We start from the raw sequence: 13,718 nt of genomic DNA, 5'->3' as shown, positions 1-13,718 counted from the left end.
CATCTGTGGAGCTGCTCAGAACTTTGTGGCCGGTTGATGAACATTCCAACGTACCATCAAGGACAATGGCCTCTGCTACAGTGCTTCATGGACTTGCTTGCACACACTTACTTGCACACACAAGCATGCTCAAGATAAACATATGCACCCCCTCACACCACCTTCACCGATCCCGGCATGATGTTGTTTTGTAAACTTGTTGCTTCTTTGTTCTGAGGTTTTTTGCAATCTCAAACTGTATCCTGCTAAGGATAAAGTGTGAAATATGTTTTTTTTTCCCTCTACTTACCTATTGTGGGCTCTTTTCTCATCTAGCAAGGGCAGCACCTGTGAGTGGGCAGCAAAGCCTCGGTGACCCGTCCCCCCCTTGTCTTGTGTCATGATGTCTGTTTGGATGGGTTGTACTGGAATTCTAATTTACCCTCGGGGATCAATAAAGTACCTTTGAATTGAATTGAATTAAAACATGGTGGTGGCACCATTATGCTATGGAAATGTTTTAAGCAAATACCAAAAGACTTGTAGGTGCTTTTCGTGCAGAAGGTACTTTTACGAAGTATTATTGACTAATGCATGCTTAATAAATGTACATCTCATTGTTCATGTATCTTTTTCCTTCCACTTCATAAGAATGTGCTTCTTTGTATTTGTCTATCATATGTTATCACAATATTGAATTGAAGTTTGAGTTTCTAATGTGAAAAATTTGAAAAAAGTTCAAGTGGGTGAATACTTTTGTCGAGGCACCCTAGATCCAAAACGAACATTGTTCTTTATTATATTGAGTATTTATTTATTGAAAACAGGCCCTTGACTAGCAACTGTAGTATGCCAGATAGCCAAATGTCATTTCAGGCCATCTCTTCACTTTCTATAGTGGCAGCAAGAAATAACACAAAAACAAAGACAGAAAAACTGAGACATTTTTCCTCACTCACCTTCTGGGGTTACACAAAAAAAGTGTAAATATGGTCTGAGTATTTTTCCTTATTTTATCATATGCCTTTCAGAGTTAAATGTGCTTTTTTTAATTGTGACACACACTTATGGATGCACAAACACATTAAGGTGAAACCAAGTGCATCATCTGACCCAGATTTCTTATCTCTCCCTCTTTGCCCACAGCCGTCACCCTGTGAATGGTGCCGCTGTGAACCAAATAACGAGGTACACTGTGTGGTGTCCGACTGCGCCGTCCCAGAGTGTGTCAACCCTGTCTATGAGCCGGAGCAGTGCTGCCCAATCTGTAAAAATGGTAAACATTCCTCCTGACATCCTCGGGAATTCGTTGCACATTAGATTCCTTTAAAGTTATTATATTTTCCTTAAACCAGTGAGAGCTAGTTTATCTGCAGTATCACCATTTGATGGGTTGTGCCCTTAGAAGATGAGGATGTAATTGATGTTTTATGTATTTAAATTATTACCTTTGGCCCACTAGACACTAATGAGCAGTACTAGTTTTAATTATAAATGACACACTAAGCAGAGTAAACATTAGCCGATTGATTACAGGCATGGTAGGAAGGACTAATGGGTCCTTGGAGGGCTTTTTATCTCCAAGCAACCCAGATGCCCTTGTCACATACAGCCAATCCCCAAATTAGAATTATAGGATTCCAATGGTTCACCGATTATTTGCAAGGTGAGGTGGGTGGCTTCCCTTTGCATGTTCCAATTTCTGAGGGACAGATGAAGCTTTATGACTAAAGTCGAGCTGCTGAAATCATCACAAGCAAAGGACATTTTGGGTATTTATAGTCTGAACACAATTCTGCATTCATAGAGAGAATAGAATAAATTTGGAACTAAAACATAAACCAGGTGTCATATAAAATGTCCATTTGAAAACCAATGTTTTTGTAGTATCTGACCTACATTTATTCAAGATAGTTCACATTTCCCTTTACATTAAGTCTTTCTTTATGTCCATCGTTAATATAGCAAAAACCCAACACATCTTTGCTCTCACAAAAACACATACAGTAACAAGGCTGCCGAAGTTGGTTGAGGAGATCTAATCCAGCCTGACAGGTCACAATGACACCCTTGGCATTTCAGGGAAGGCCTGCTGTTTGCAGGTGCCCCAAGGGTGTTTGGTCAGAGTCTGGGATACAGATAAATCTCAATACGAGTGGAAGGCTAGGGGATGTGAAGAGAGGACAAAGAGGGTGTGATGTTGAGCTCTCACTTCTGGGCAGAGTACAAACAAGTGGGAAAGAAGTCGCCATAACATGCTTGAGTCAAGCATCCTGTCAGGGTGAGGCATACGTTTTTTCTGAATAATTACACTACTGTGTAAAAGAGCTCATTGAGCTCCCTTATTTATTTATTCATTATTTTTGGTCCTGAGAATTAATTTTGCCTCACTTTATGAAGGCTTTTTTTCCCATCTATTTTCAGACTAGTCCTTCCACCTTCTACTCATTTTTTAAAAGTATTTTTCAATTAAATGTTTGCTTTGTATAAATTTATTACTAGCTTTTTGGCTTTTCTATAGGCAACGGCAGGTATAGGATTATTGTAGAATGATAACCTCGAATAAAATTGCCACAGTTTCACAATATACTGTAAGGACACACAGACAAAAAATTCAAACAAAAATGTATACCATGATCTAATTGCTTTTATTTAATAGAAAACAAATAACACTGGGCAGGACTGATGGGCAGCGCTCATTCAGTTTCCACGCCACCACTGCTCATATTTTTGTTTCAAATGTAGATATTTCCAAACATGCAAATTTGTCTTTCTTGTGAGGAAAAAAATGTTGCCTCAACTGCTTTTTTTTAATTTTTATTTCTATCAGTATATTACCGGGAAAAATTTTAAAATTATGACACAGCAGTGATAACGGGTTGTTTTAGAACTGATTGTTACTATAAAGATTTTTTATGGATATCTTGGTTAATGTGGCAGTACTTGGCAAACTTACAGGAATCACTTGCATATTTCTACATTGTACTTACGTAAATAAACTCTGGCTTTAACGGTTGAAACTGACACTGGGATGTTGGCAGATTGCTTCGTGGCTTTGGGGTGCAGCCACCACAAAAAGCTGTTAGTGTTGTGTGGAGAGAAGTGCCCAAATCCAAGTTAGACAACAGAGATGACAACATAGAAAACAATTTGCAAATAAAAAAAACTAAATGTGGCAACAAAACAGACTACACAATGCACATTTGGAAGAAATATAAAATAACCTGTAAAAAATAGACTACATATATACCCACAGGGAGTAAAGGACAGGTTAAGGGCAGGTTGGACAATTAACATATTAGTGCAACTTAGGTGCGAAGGGGTAGCAGAGAAAAAGAGTAACAAGACAAAAAAAAAAAGGAACAGTAATAAAAATGAAGAGCAATGACAGAGACCCTAACCCAAACCAGATGGGAATGGACAGTGCACTCTCTGCTAAACTGTTTAGTCCTAATATACAAACGGATCAGATATGTGTAGTTATTCTGTCCTCAGAAATTGAAAACAGTCGATCAGCACTTTAGACCAATGATCACACATCCTTTGTGTAGGAAAACAGGAAACTAAAAATGTGTCCTCATGTCCCCAAACCTGTGTGGCTGTAAAATGTTAACACTTGGCAGCAGCACTGGTCACACTCATCCCACATCACACTCAACTGAGTTTGTCCTGTAACCTGTGCCAGCTGTCTAGAGGTGGATCAATGAGAGTTAAGACTTGGCAAGCACTTTCAGTGTCTCCTCTAAGCTCAGATCAAAGAGACCTTTACCGGGTCAAAAACCCAAAAAACAAAAATAAAAAGGTTTGAAATTATCTATACTAAGGTAAAGGATGAGGATTCCTGGTAGACATTGGGTTATTTTTAGCTATTTTTCAGGGATATTTACTTCCTTTTGCACATAATCTTTCCAAATAATCCTTTAGTTTGAGGGGAAGTGTTGGACTGTTAAACTCAAGCCTTTGTTGAATACTGAGACAGTCAGTTCTCCGCTCTCAATGTGGGCTATTAAAATATATTCAACCAAGAATATGAACTGCATCTAACTGTATCCAAAAACTTTACGTTTCTTAAAATTAACATTTAATACATTTAGAAGATTATAAATCAGAAAAATACTGTATTTTACCTTTATAAGTCCTAAAAGCCTTGAAGTTAATTTTGTGCCTAGCATATCTTAATAAAACTTGTGTGGGCAGGACACCAAAACTGACTCTGGCCTATGGACCCAAATTCTCTTAAATCTGGACCTAGATCCAAATATTATTTATTTGTTCTAAATGTTACTTATAGGTTATGGTTAGGGCAGCACCATGTTGAAGCCAAAGGCATTACAGATGTTTTTGTTTTGTTTTGTTTTTTTAATAAGGTAATCAGTAGGTACGTTTTTTTTTTTTTCCCACAGCGACAAATACACTTACTGGCCACTTTGTTGGATACATATTTTCAACAGCTTGTTAACACAATTAACGAATCAGACAATCATGGAGCTGGAAGGAAAGGGGATATAATTCGAATATGAACTGCTGAGCAACAGGGAGTTCTAAACACAACAATCTCTCAGTTTACAGAAAATGTTCCACAAAATAGAAAATATCAAGTGAGCAGCATATGTGTAGACCAAAAAGTTGTGTTGTCAGAGGTCAGATGAGAATGAGCAGACTGGTTCCAGATGATAGAAAGGTAACAACTGTAGGACACCATCTCTACACACAATGTTTCAAACCTAAAAGCAGATGAGCTGCGGCAGCAAAAGACAACACCAGATGCCTGTCTGTTAGCTAAACCTAGGAAACTGAGGCTTCAAATCACACAGGCTCACCAAAATTGGACAACATATTGGAGAAAAAGGTTGCCTGGTTCAACTAGTCTCACTTTTGGTTACACGATTTAAATGGTGGGGTCAGATTTTGGCCAAAACACGAAAGCACTGATCCTTCCTGCCTTGCACCAACAGTGTAATGGCAGTTGTGGTGTAAAACCACAGCCTCCCTAACTATTGGACCCTTTAAGATCACAGTATACCCATCTTCCAGTGGCTAGTATCAGCAGTATTATGCGCAAAGTCTCAAAGTTCAAATAATCTGAAGTTGTTTTCAGGAATATGACAATAAACTGTTCTTTGATAACCTCCAGTCGCCATACACATCTTAATCCAAAATAATGCGTTCCTCAGAGTACAATCTCAGAGGACTATTTCTGATACCTGGTTGAATCAACCAGGTAACATTGCCGGGGAGTGCAAATGTTCCTTTGTTGGCTTAAAATGGTTGAATATTTTTCCTCAGGTTTTCAGACGCATGGTACACAGAGAGGAACCATGTAAATTCTCTGGTTGACAGTCATTTACACCTCTCACATTAGATTATCTCACACTAAATCAGTTTTATAGGGGCACTAAAATGTGTATGACTCCTGGCCCTGATAGCGGCTCTGTCTTCAAGAGTTATGACACATTTTGGTTCTTTTATAGCACATTGTAGAGGAGTCTTCAGTTAGGCAGGTTGCATAGAAATGAATACTGAACAATCTCAAGTGGCTGTCACACCAACTGAGCTGTTGATTGCTTTGTTTAAATGAGTGAAACTTGGGGAATTCTGCTCACCTTCTACTTATTTACTCTCAAGGGATTTGGGGAGAGATGTATATTATCAAATCTCTTTTAGTTATACAAAAATAAATCAAATAATAATATTATTGCTTGGTTTTTACATGTAGCAAGATTAAGGTAGCAGCTGTTTTAGCCTAAAGGAAGATTTTGTAATCTATACACTGTAATCTGCCTCTCCGCCAGCTCAGATTACATGGGAATGATGTGTATTCCAGTGGTACACAAACGCATATTAAAAGGAATCCTATTAACAAGATGAAATCCAAAAAGGTAAATCCTACTGAGCTTTGAGGATAAATCAGATGTCAAAATTAATCTGAGTACTTTATTGCCTTGGAAGTCTGTGCTTGTGTTTGTAGGGGGAAAAAAGAAAACTATAAGGAGTTCTGTGGCCCTTTCATACAGAAGTGAAGTGATTAACACCAACCCTCCCTCTGCCCTCTCAAAGCAGCTTTCTCTTGCTTCCTCTGCCTCTCTTTGTGCACTCCAGCCTCTCAGTGCTGCCAAGCCAGCGCCTGGCAGGCTCCTCTGCTCATGGCGCATTAGGATGCAAAGCGCTCCATGTCGAGGGAGAAGGGGAGACTAACAAAAGCGCTTTAGTGTTGCAAAAACAAGCCCATCGGTGCGTGCCTGTGAAAAGATCTGTGCATCTTCTCTCACTCCCCTAACTCCCCCCAGTTCTCTGCATCACTCCACCACCCCTTCTGCAAAGAGAAAGCTCTCGGGGGAGAGCATCCATTTCTTGTTGTTTTCACTCCTCCTTTTCTGTGTTTTATGCGGCAGGTCCAAATTGCTTTGCCGGAACGACGATCATCCCAGCCGGAATTGAAGTAAAGGTGGACGACTGCACCATCTGCCGCTGCCACAACGGAGACTGGTGGAAGCCGGCGCAGTGCTTGCGGCGAGAGTGCCTCAACGGCCAGTCGTTGTCATAAAGAGAGACTCCACTGTGGATGGTGGATAAACTCAGGCAAGGCTCTGCCTACTGCACCATTTTATATGATTGACAGGGCATGAGCACAATTCCTCAAAAAAAGAAACAAAGAAGTAAAAAGAAAGACAGAGATGGCGTAGATTCGAAGAGATGCTCTAAGAAGCTTCACACAAATGCAACATTTTTGCCATTGAGAGGATGATGGAAATTGTCTCACAGCTGTTTCCGCCCCGTAGTTTTACTCGGCCTATATATTTTCAAACGTTGACTCTGCTGCTTTCTGTCCGAAAGTTTCTAAGCTTCTTGAACTGCTCATGTCAAGTTTCTGTATGTATGTCATCAGCTTGTTGTTACTACATGTTCTTCACAACCACGCTGGTGTTGTAAAGTTCCAAGCAGGAAAAAAAAAAAAAAAAAAATTGAAAGCACACTTTACTGCGCTTTTTTGTGTTTTCCTGGTCATACTAGGACTACCACCGCAGATAAGCTTGAGTTCCCCAAATTCCCTCTAAGAGTTTGTTTACAAAATGCACATTAATGTTTGTCTTCATAAGACTTTTAAATCGATGTGGCTGTTGCTCACCTCTCCCCTACCATTGTCATATTTTACAACCTGCAATGAATCCTACCAAACTTTTTTTTTTTCTTTATCAGTATGCCATTGTTTTTGTATTTTGTCTCTGTTTAATAGCAGCACAAACTGAGGAGGTTAGTAATACCATGTTTTAGCTGAGGAAGAAGCAAGATGGTAGCCGCTGCAACCCTTTGGACAAGAAGGAACTATAGGAAAAACAACCCTTCCCGACCAACTGGTTTCATTGTTTTTTTTCTCCGAGGTCCATATGTTCCAACTAACTAACTGCTTGAACTTGTTATCAATGCACTTAGTCAGCCAAGAGCAGCCCGCTTTAATTTTCCGTCATCAGGAGTATTCTGTAATAAATCATCCAGCTGGGTGCTTGCGCTGAGTGCTTTTTGGGCACATTCAGCACGAACCGGCACACAAAAGTGGGGAATCTGCACATGACAAAGTGCTTTAATGGCAGCATTCACAAGTGTAATGTCCATGTAAGGATACAGCCATGCTATTCTTTCAGTGTGTCAGGCACAGTGGGTCGATCATAACCACACACATAAGGCATGTTAAGATATAGAGCTCTAAAATGTGACACTGATTATTTAACTCTCTTGAATACACCAGCATGTCTCAGCCAGCGTGGAGCAGCTTTGTGACCATGACTATAACATACAGCAAGGCAATGCAGTGGTCGTCAAATGGTCTAGTCTTAGAGAAGAAGCGCCCGACTGGGCACCATAAACATGAAATTTTTCAAATGATAAATACTTCTCATTAATCCAAAGGTGAATTTCTGTAAACTGATTCATCACTAGCATTTTTTTCTCCATTTCGAGAAGATCTGTTTGCGTTAACCTTTTAAACCCCATTCCTGTGCAGTGATGGATGAGTTGCTTAATAGCAGCTTCTAGCCCTCTGTAATGAAACAGAAATGAACAGAGGATTAAAGACCTGTGACTAAAGAGGTGCATCACCTTTAAAGGCATTAAAACTAATTTTAGACGGATCCCATAGTCTGGATATCTGCTGCATAGCTGCTGCATGTCTTAAATGGGGACACTGGAAAAAAAAATGGGCAAAGTTCAGTCCTAAAGAGGTAGTTCAGAAAGTTTTAGTTAAAAGGCTGTAAGGAGGTTATGTCTTACTTTACAGTAGATAACTCTCTTAGTATCCTAATTTGGTATAAATCCAGATGAGTTGGTCCCAGAGGCTGAAGCTACGAAGAGACCCAAGATTAAATAAAATTTCAACCTTCTTAAAACAAATTAATTCTCAAAAATTGAATTGGGGTTTATATAAATGCTATATTATCAAGCTTTACATCACCATCACTCTTGCATTACATGGCTATTTTCACAAAAGCCAATGATTATTTACACAGAAAACAGAGGAAAGAGACTGCACACCACCAACAATGGTCCTACATGAAATGTACTGAAAAACCAAAATATAAAGTTTTGATGGTAAGAAAAGTAAGACAGTACAGCAATCTATATAAAAGCATTCACGTAAAGTGATATAACTGCAATAAGGGTGAAGTTCTTTTGGGACAGTAAAAGCCTGCTAGTTTTGGCCTTTCTCCTTCTAGCTCTTAACTTCAGCCTCTGGGACTAACTAATCTGGGTTTGTACTAAATAAAGTTAACATGAATCTACTGTAGGTAAGATACTAATTGCTCATAACCTAGTAAAAGACCGTACTAAAAACAATCGTGAACTATCCCTTTAAATTGACAGTTTGAAGTTTTTTAAGTGAGGTTTTTTTGAAGCCAGATAACAGACACCCTCCCCAACACCCCATTCATTTTATAAAGAGGACATGTAAAGCAACAATAAAGTTTAATTTTATTGTTTGCTACTAGGTGGAGACAAGATTTCAAAACAAGGGAATGAAAAAAAGTAAAACAAACTGCAATGGTATTGTCTTTCAAAAAAGCATTTAGAATGAGAATCAGTGGCACAAATACATCCAGTTGGAACACAGATTGTTCTATTTAGTAAAACAAAAAACAAAAAAAACTAGAGACTATCAAAAATGAAAACCATAACTAGCCAAAGTCACGCAAAAATAAAATTCAAATAACAAAAAAATATATCAAGGGACCAGGGAAGGTCAATACAATGACTTCATCCACGGCCACCACTCTGATCCTTGGAAACCACCCAACAGCACCAACAATCCTGCATGCAACACATCAAATATATGTCATTTGTTGCACCTCTTTATATTTTTTCCTTGAGGTAGTTAAGTCATTTCTAGTTATCTCATCCCATCGTCTCAAATTGCACCTAATCTTTGATTTTGAGGCATCAGTTCAATTGATCTATGATGTGTTTTCCAATTATCATTGTTGTTACATTGTCTCCTTCTTGAGAGATTCACAGGAAAATTCACTAGTTTGTTTCTCTAAATTTCCCAGTTGACCAGAGCTTAAGGCACCGAATGGGCACATGTAAATCTCTGCTTCAACAAAGCGCAACTGCTAATATAAAAGCCTTCACTGATATCTTCATACTCAACAGATACATGCCAAACATCACCCGGTGTCTGTCATGCATTTCTAACTTTTGGAAACATATCAAAATGTGGGACATCATCTCAATTGGAGAAACTGAGAAAAAGAGGCTAAAATGTTGAATCAGTCTACTGGTTCTCCAAATCCACCAAAGTAGCATAAACTGATGAAACAGTCATTTCTGCACCTGCATCAAAAATGGTATGTTCCTGTGCTTTTGTTCCTGGACTGACAATCAGCTGATTCGGTGGAATGAACCACCATCAACCAACTTAACTTTAACGTAGTAACCTAGACATTGTTTGACTAAGAGTACAGCAACAGACTCAACGGTTTCTTGTGAAAGCATGTATAGTTAATATCTACTAATATACCCTAGCAATGTATCCCAAGGAAATTACCTTTTACATTGTTTGCAATTACTAAAATCAGCTAAAACAGTCTTGTCTAACTTCATGGTAAAAATATGAATACACACAACCTCACTTAAAGAAAAATCCATACTATGCCTTTAAGAGCAACAACAGAATTTCATCTTTTAGCTGCTGTGATTTAGTATCTTTCTGCGTGCACAGACAGAGCTCATCTATCTGGCTAGAGGTCTGCAGGCTCATAAAGCAAAATCGACTGAATGGTTTATCAGCTGCAGCCTCTGTGCTCCAGACATTTCAGAATTATTAAAGGAGATTCGTTCATCATAATTACTACAAATGCCATCTAATTATTCAGCTTATAGATGTATCCAAAACAGGGAGAAAAAAGCTGGAATTTCAGGTCAAAGCAGAGACAAACTGAACAGAGAGAAAGAGAGTTCCAGCTGCAGGGACCACGGATTGTATGGACAGGACTCAAAGGCAAAGCTGCCACCACAGAAGCCTTACTGCTACTGTTCCAGATAAGATTCACAAAGTATGGCCTTTGGCAAACACACCGACTGAACAACTCTGGACTGCTTTAAGTGCTGGCTTGTATCCCTCCTGTTCGCAGTGAGTTACTTTTGTATTTTACCCCCACAACTATTCATTGTTTCATCTGCCCAACATTCTAGAAACAGCCACTGGGTTCAGCACGAGTACAAAGACAAGAGCAGTTCATTCACAGCCAAAACTCAAGAGGCAGGATCTAAAAATACACAGGCATTTGATAAAGGTAAAAATAAAGACAGAAAGACAGAGAAGACGCAAAAGTGGCAGATATGAATCGCACAATAAAGCCACTTGATCCTTATTGCAATGTGACATTGTACCTCATTGTACTGCTTGTTCTCACAAATGCATTTCCAACACCTCTAAAGTGCACAGCTTTTAGCAAACTAAATTGGATGAACAATGGCTTCTCATTTTCTTTATTTGGGGAGCTGCTCTCATTGTCTGCGCTGGAAAGTAGAACGACAGAAGTTGAAGTGGTTGTCAACAGAAAGTTAAACAGCGAAGGCTTTAGGTCAAGTGTTGCTGCACATGTTGGAGCAGAGTTGTTATTCAGGTTGCTCTCACAGAGGAAATCTAACAATATGTTCATAGCTATATTTATGCTTCATTGCAGTAGGTAGAATGCAGGCATGCAGCAGGACTGCACTGCTGCATTTGTTTCTTTGTCCCTCATTAGATAAAATATTTTCCCTGTGGCTTTCTTGTTGAAATGACATGGATTAAAATACAGCTTAAGGTAAAGAGGCTACATTTAAAAAAAAAAGCAGCATACGCCCACTATTCACCCAGTCTCTCGCTGTGAAAACTGGAGGAAATTACTTTTCACCTTGAAAATACGTGGAAGGACAGATTGGCTGCTCAGTCTGTCTTTGTTAACTTTCTGCCAAGAAACTTGAGTCCTTTTTTTTTTGTCTGTTTGTAAACGTCTATTCAAATGATCCCATCTGTACAGTATTCACTCTTCAGGCTTGTACATCGACATTTTGTAAAGATTCACTCTTTTGCTTTTTCCACGAGACACCAACTTACTGTAGCGGGAATTTATCAACGATTGTGTTTTCCCCTTATTATTTTATTCTGCAACAAAACTGTTAAATGAAGTGTGCCTGAAAACCAACACAGATGTAGTCAAGAAAGATTAAAACACTGTTACTATACAATCAATTGTATTATTTTTTTGAGGGGGGGCAAGCACTAAGGGTTTGTTGAAAGTGGACTCAGATGCAAGATAGCAACATTTTAACTCTCGAGCATCTCTGATTGTATTTGAATACATGCTCACACAAGTTCAATTTAAACAGAGTCCAAATTTCAAAGCAATCCTTGGTGCTCCACTCGATGTTAATATGTAAATATCTTCAAACGTAAAATGTGTATTCTGAAATCTCAGCTGGAGTAAAATGAAATGTCACCAGAAATTACAAAATATGTATTATTCCTTTAGACAAAAAATATTTTGTTAAATAGACTTAAAAAGAAGTGTTATTCAAAGAATGTGTGTTGGTTCATTTTTGTTGTTTTGCATTAGGCCAGTTTTTTTTTTTTTTTTAACAGAAGAAAGTTTAGAACTTTGTTGCCCCAGATCGCCTTGAAAGATAAGAAAACACCCAAAAAACAACTGCAAAAAGAACAAGCCTCGAGGATACCGCTGACAAATCCCACTGAATTCTTTTTTTTTTTGCTCAACACAACTGGTTCCCTGAACTGGAAAGCAGCAAACCCCAAAGGTAAAGTGTTTCTAAGGCAGAGGATTTCTGAATAAACAAAATACACACAGTCCTGCTGGCTTATGGTTGCATGAGAGGAAGAATAGGGAGATACCGGTGTTTAATGGTTTTGTAATGCTCTCTGAGTTCAAGGGCATTACTCACTGGTTCAATCTTCCATTCCATTTCATTACAAGCCTGTCCTGGCTTCTATCTCGTCCTTCTTGCTAATTGCCTTCCTACACCTCCCACCATGAACAAAAAAGGGGGAAGCAATTTTAAGCAGCACATTGCAATCAATAGCAATTAGGCACGTCCCTTACTAATCCCTTTGAAAACGGTATCTTGGGAGATGGCCAGCAGAGGATATTTTAAAGCACACATACCTGGAAGTCTTTTTGAGTGCAAGGGCTTCTTTTTTTCCTGTTCTAAACAGAATATGGACTTTCTGTCAGGTTTTTGCGGGACCCATTGTCTGCTATATACTGAACAGACATTTACAATTAGATAATTATCTTTTTGTCCTATAACCATTCACATAAAAGAAAGTAATCACATAAAAAAAAAATCACAACACATATTTCACACTGCAACAAACAAAACAGCCTGCAACGCAGGATTTCTAACAGCAGATGAAAGCGCTCAACGTGAAAAGAAGATCGACAGGCGCTGATGTTGAGGCTGTACTGGAGTGTTGTCAAGAGGTAGCAAATTATGATCTAAGTCAATCTAATTTCAGCCAATTTAACTTCAGACCTCAACCCAGAGCCACGAGCTTGCTCTGCAGGGTGGTTTAGCTTATCCCAGAAAGACAAGTTGAAAAGTCTAGAGTTAGACAACTGCAACTTTACATCAAACAGCTAGTTTCTTTTGTTTTTAATGATGCTTTTTACTGCCTCATTAGGATGAGATCTGGATGCCTAATCTCGTAGATGTTTCTGGATGAGAAAAATTCAATAAATACCAGAAACAGACTACGTAAGAGGGATTAGTATATTTAGTATTGACTGGAAACATTTTAGTTTGTCCTCAGAATAAGCTGAAAGACATTAATGATGTGAGTGGTGTCTAGACTACTTTATTTACCCTGTAGCTTCTGTGACCCCTGCTTGGAAAGTTGGCAGACAATTGATGGATGGCTTTCTGACCTGCAACGACAAGAGAAACTCAAACATGATCCAGTAGCAGGAAAGTACTACCAAGGCTAAAAGTAGGCCTATTTGGAAAATATACCTGTCATAAAATAACTTCATGACAAATAACATAACATCAATAAAAATCCCTCACAATATATCAAACAATAAACAAACATCTTCATTTAATTACTCACACCACTGTGTATGTATATATGAACACACACACACAAGAAAACCTTTAAGAATATATATATATATATATATATATACATATATATGCAGACATTATACACATTATATTGATTAATTTTCCAACAGACTGTTTTCAAGCAT

The 13,718-nt window shown here is 38.5% G+C and overlaps 1 protein-coding gene across 3 annotated transcripts in view; it reads left to right on the top strand.

The window, feature by feature from the left end:
• Positions 1–12,037, top strand: part of vwc2l (von Willebrand factor C domain containing 2 like) — a 34,607-nt gene extending 22,570 nt beyond the window's left edge. For all 3 annotated transcript variants that reach the window (XM_047371474.1, XM_047371471.1, XM_047371472.1), the window contains exons 3-4: positions 1,126–1,255; positions 6,372–12,037. In XM_047371474.1, the coding sequence (XP_047227430.1) occupies positions 1,126–1,255; positions 6,372–6,523 (282 nt within the window). In that variant the 3' untranslated portion in view covers positions 6,524–12,037. The remainder of the gene's footprint in view (positions 1–1,125; positions 1,256–6,371) is intronic.
• The last annotated feature ends 1,681 nt before the right edge of the window (positions 12,038–13,718 follow it).

The sequence above is a fragment of the Girardinichthys multiradiatus genome, chromosome 7 (genome assembly GCF_021462225.1).
Source record: "Girardinichthys multiradiatus isolate DD_20200921_A chromosome 7, DD_fGirMul_XY1, whole genome shotgun sequence".
Lineage (NCBI taxonomy): Eukaryota > Metazoa > Chordata > Actinopteri > Cyprinodontiformes > Goodeidae > Girardinichthys > Girardinichthys multiradiatus.
The sequence above is the reverse complement of the archived record's forward strand: the minus strand, read 5'-3'. Positions and strand labels throughout refer to the sequence as shown.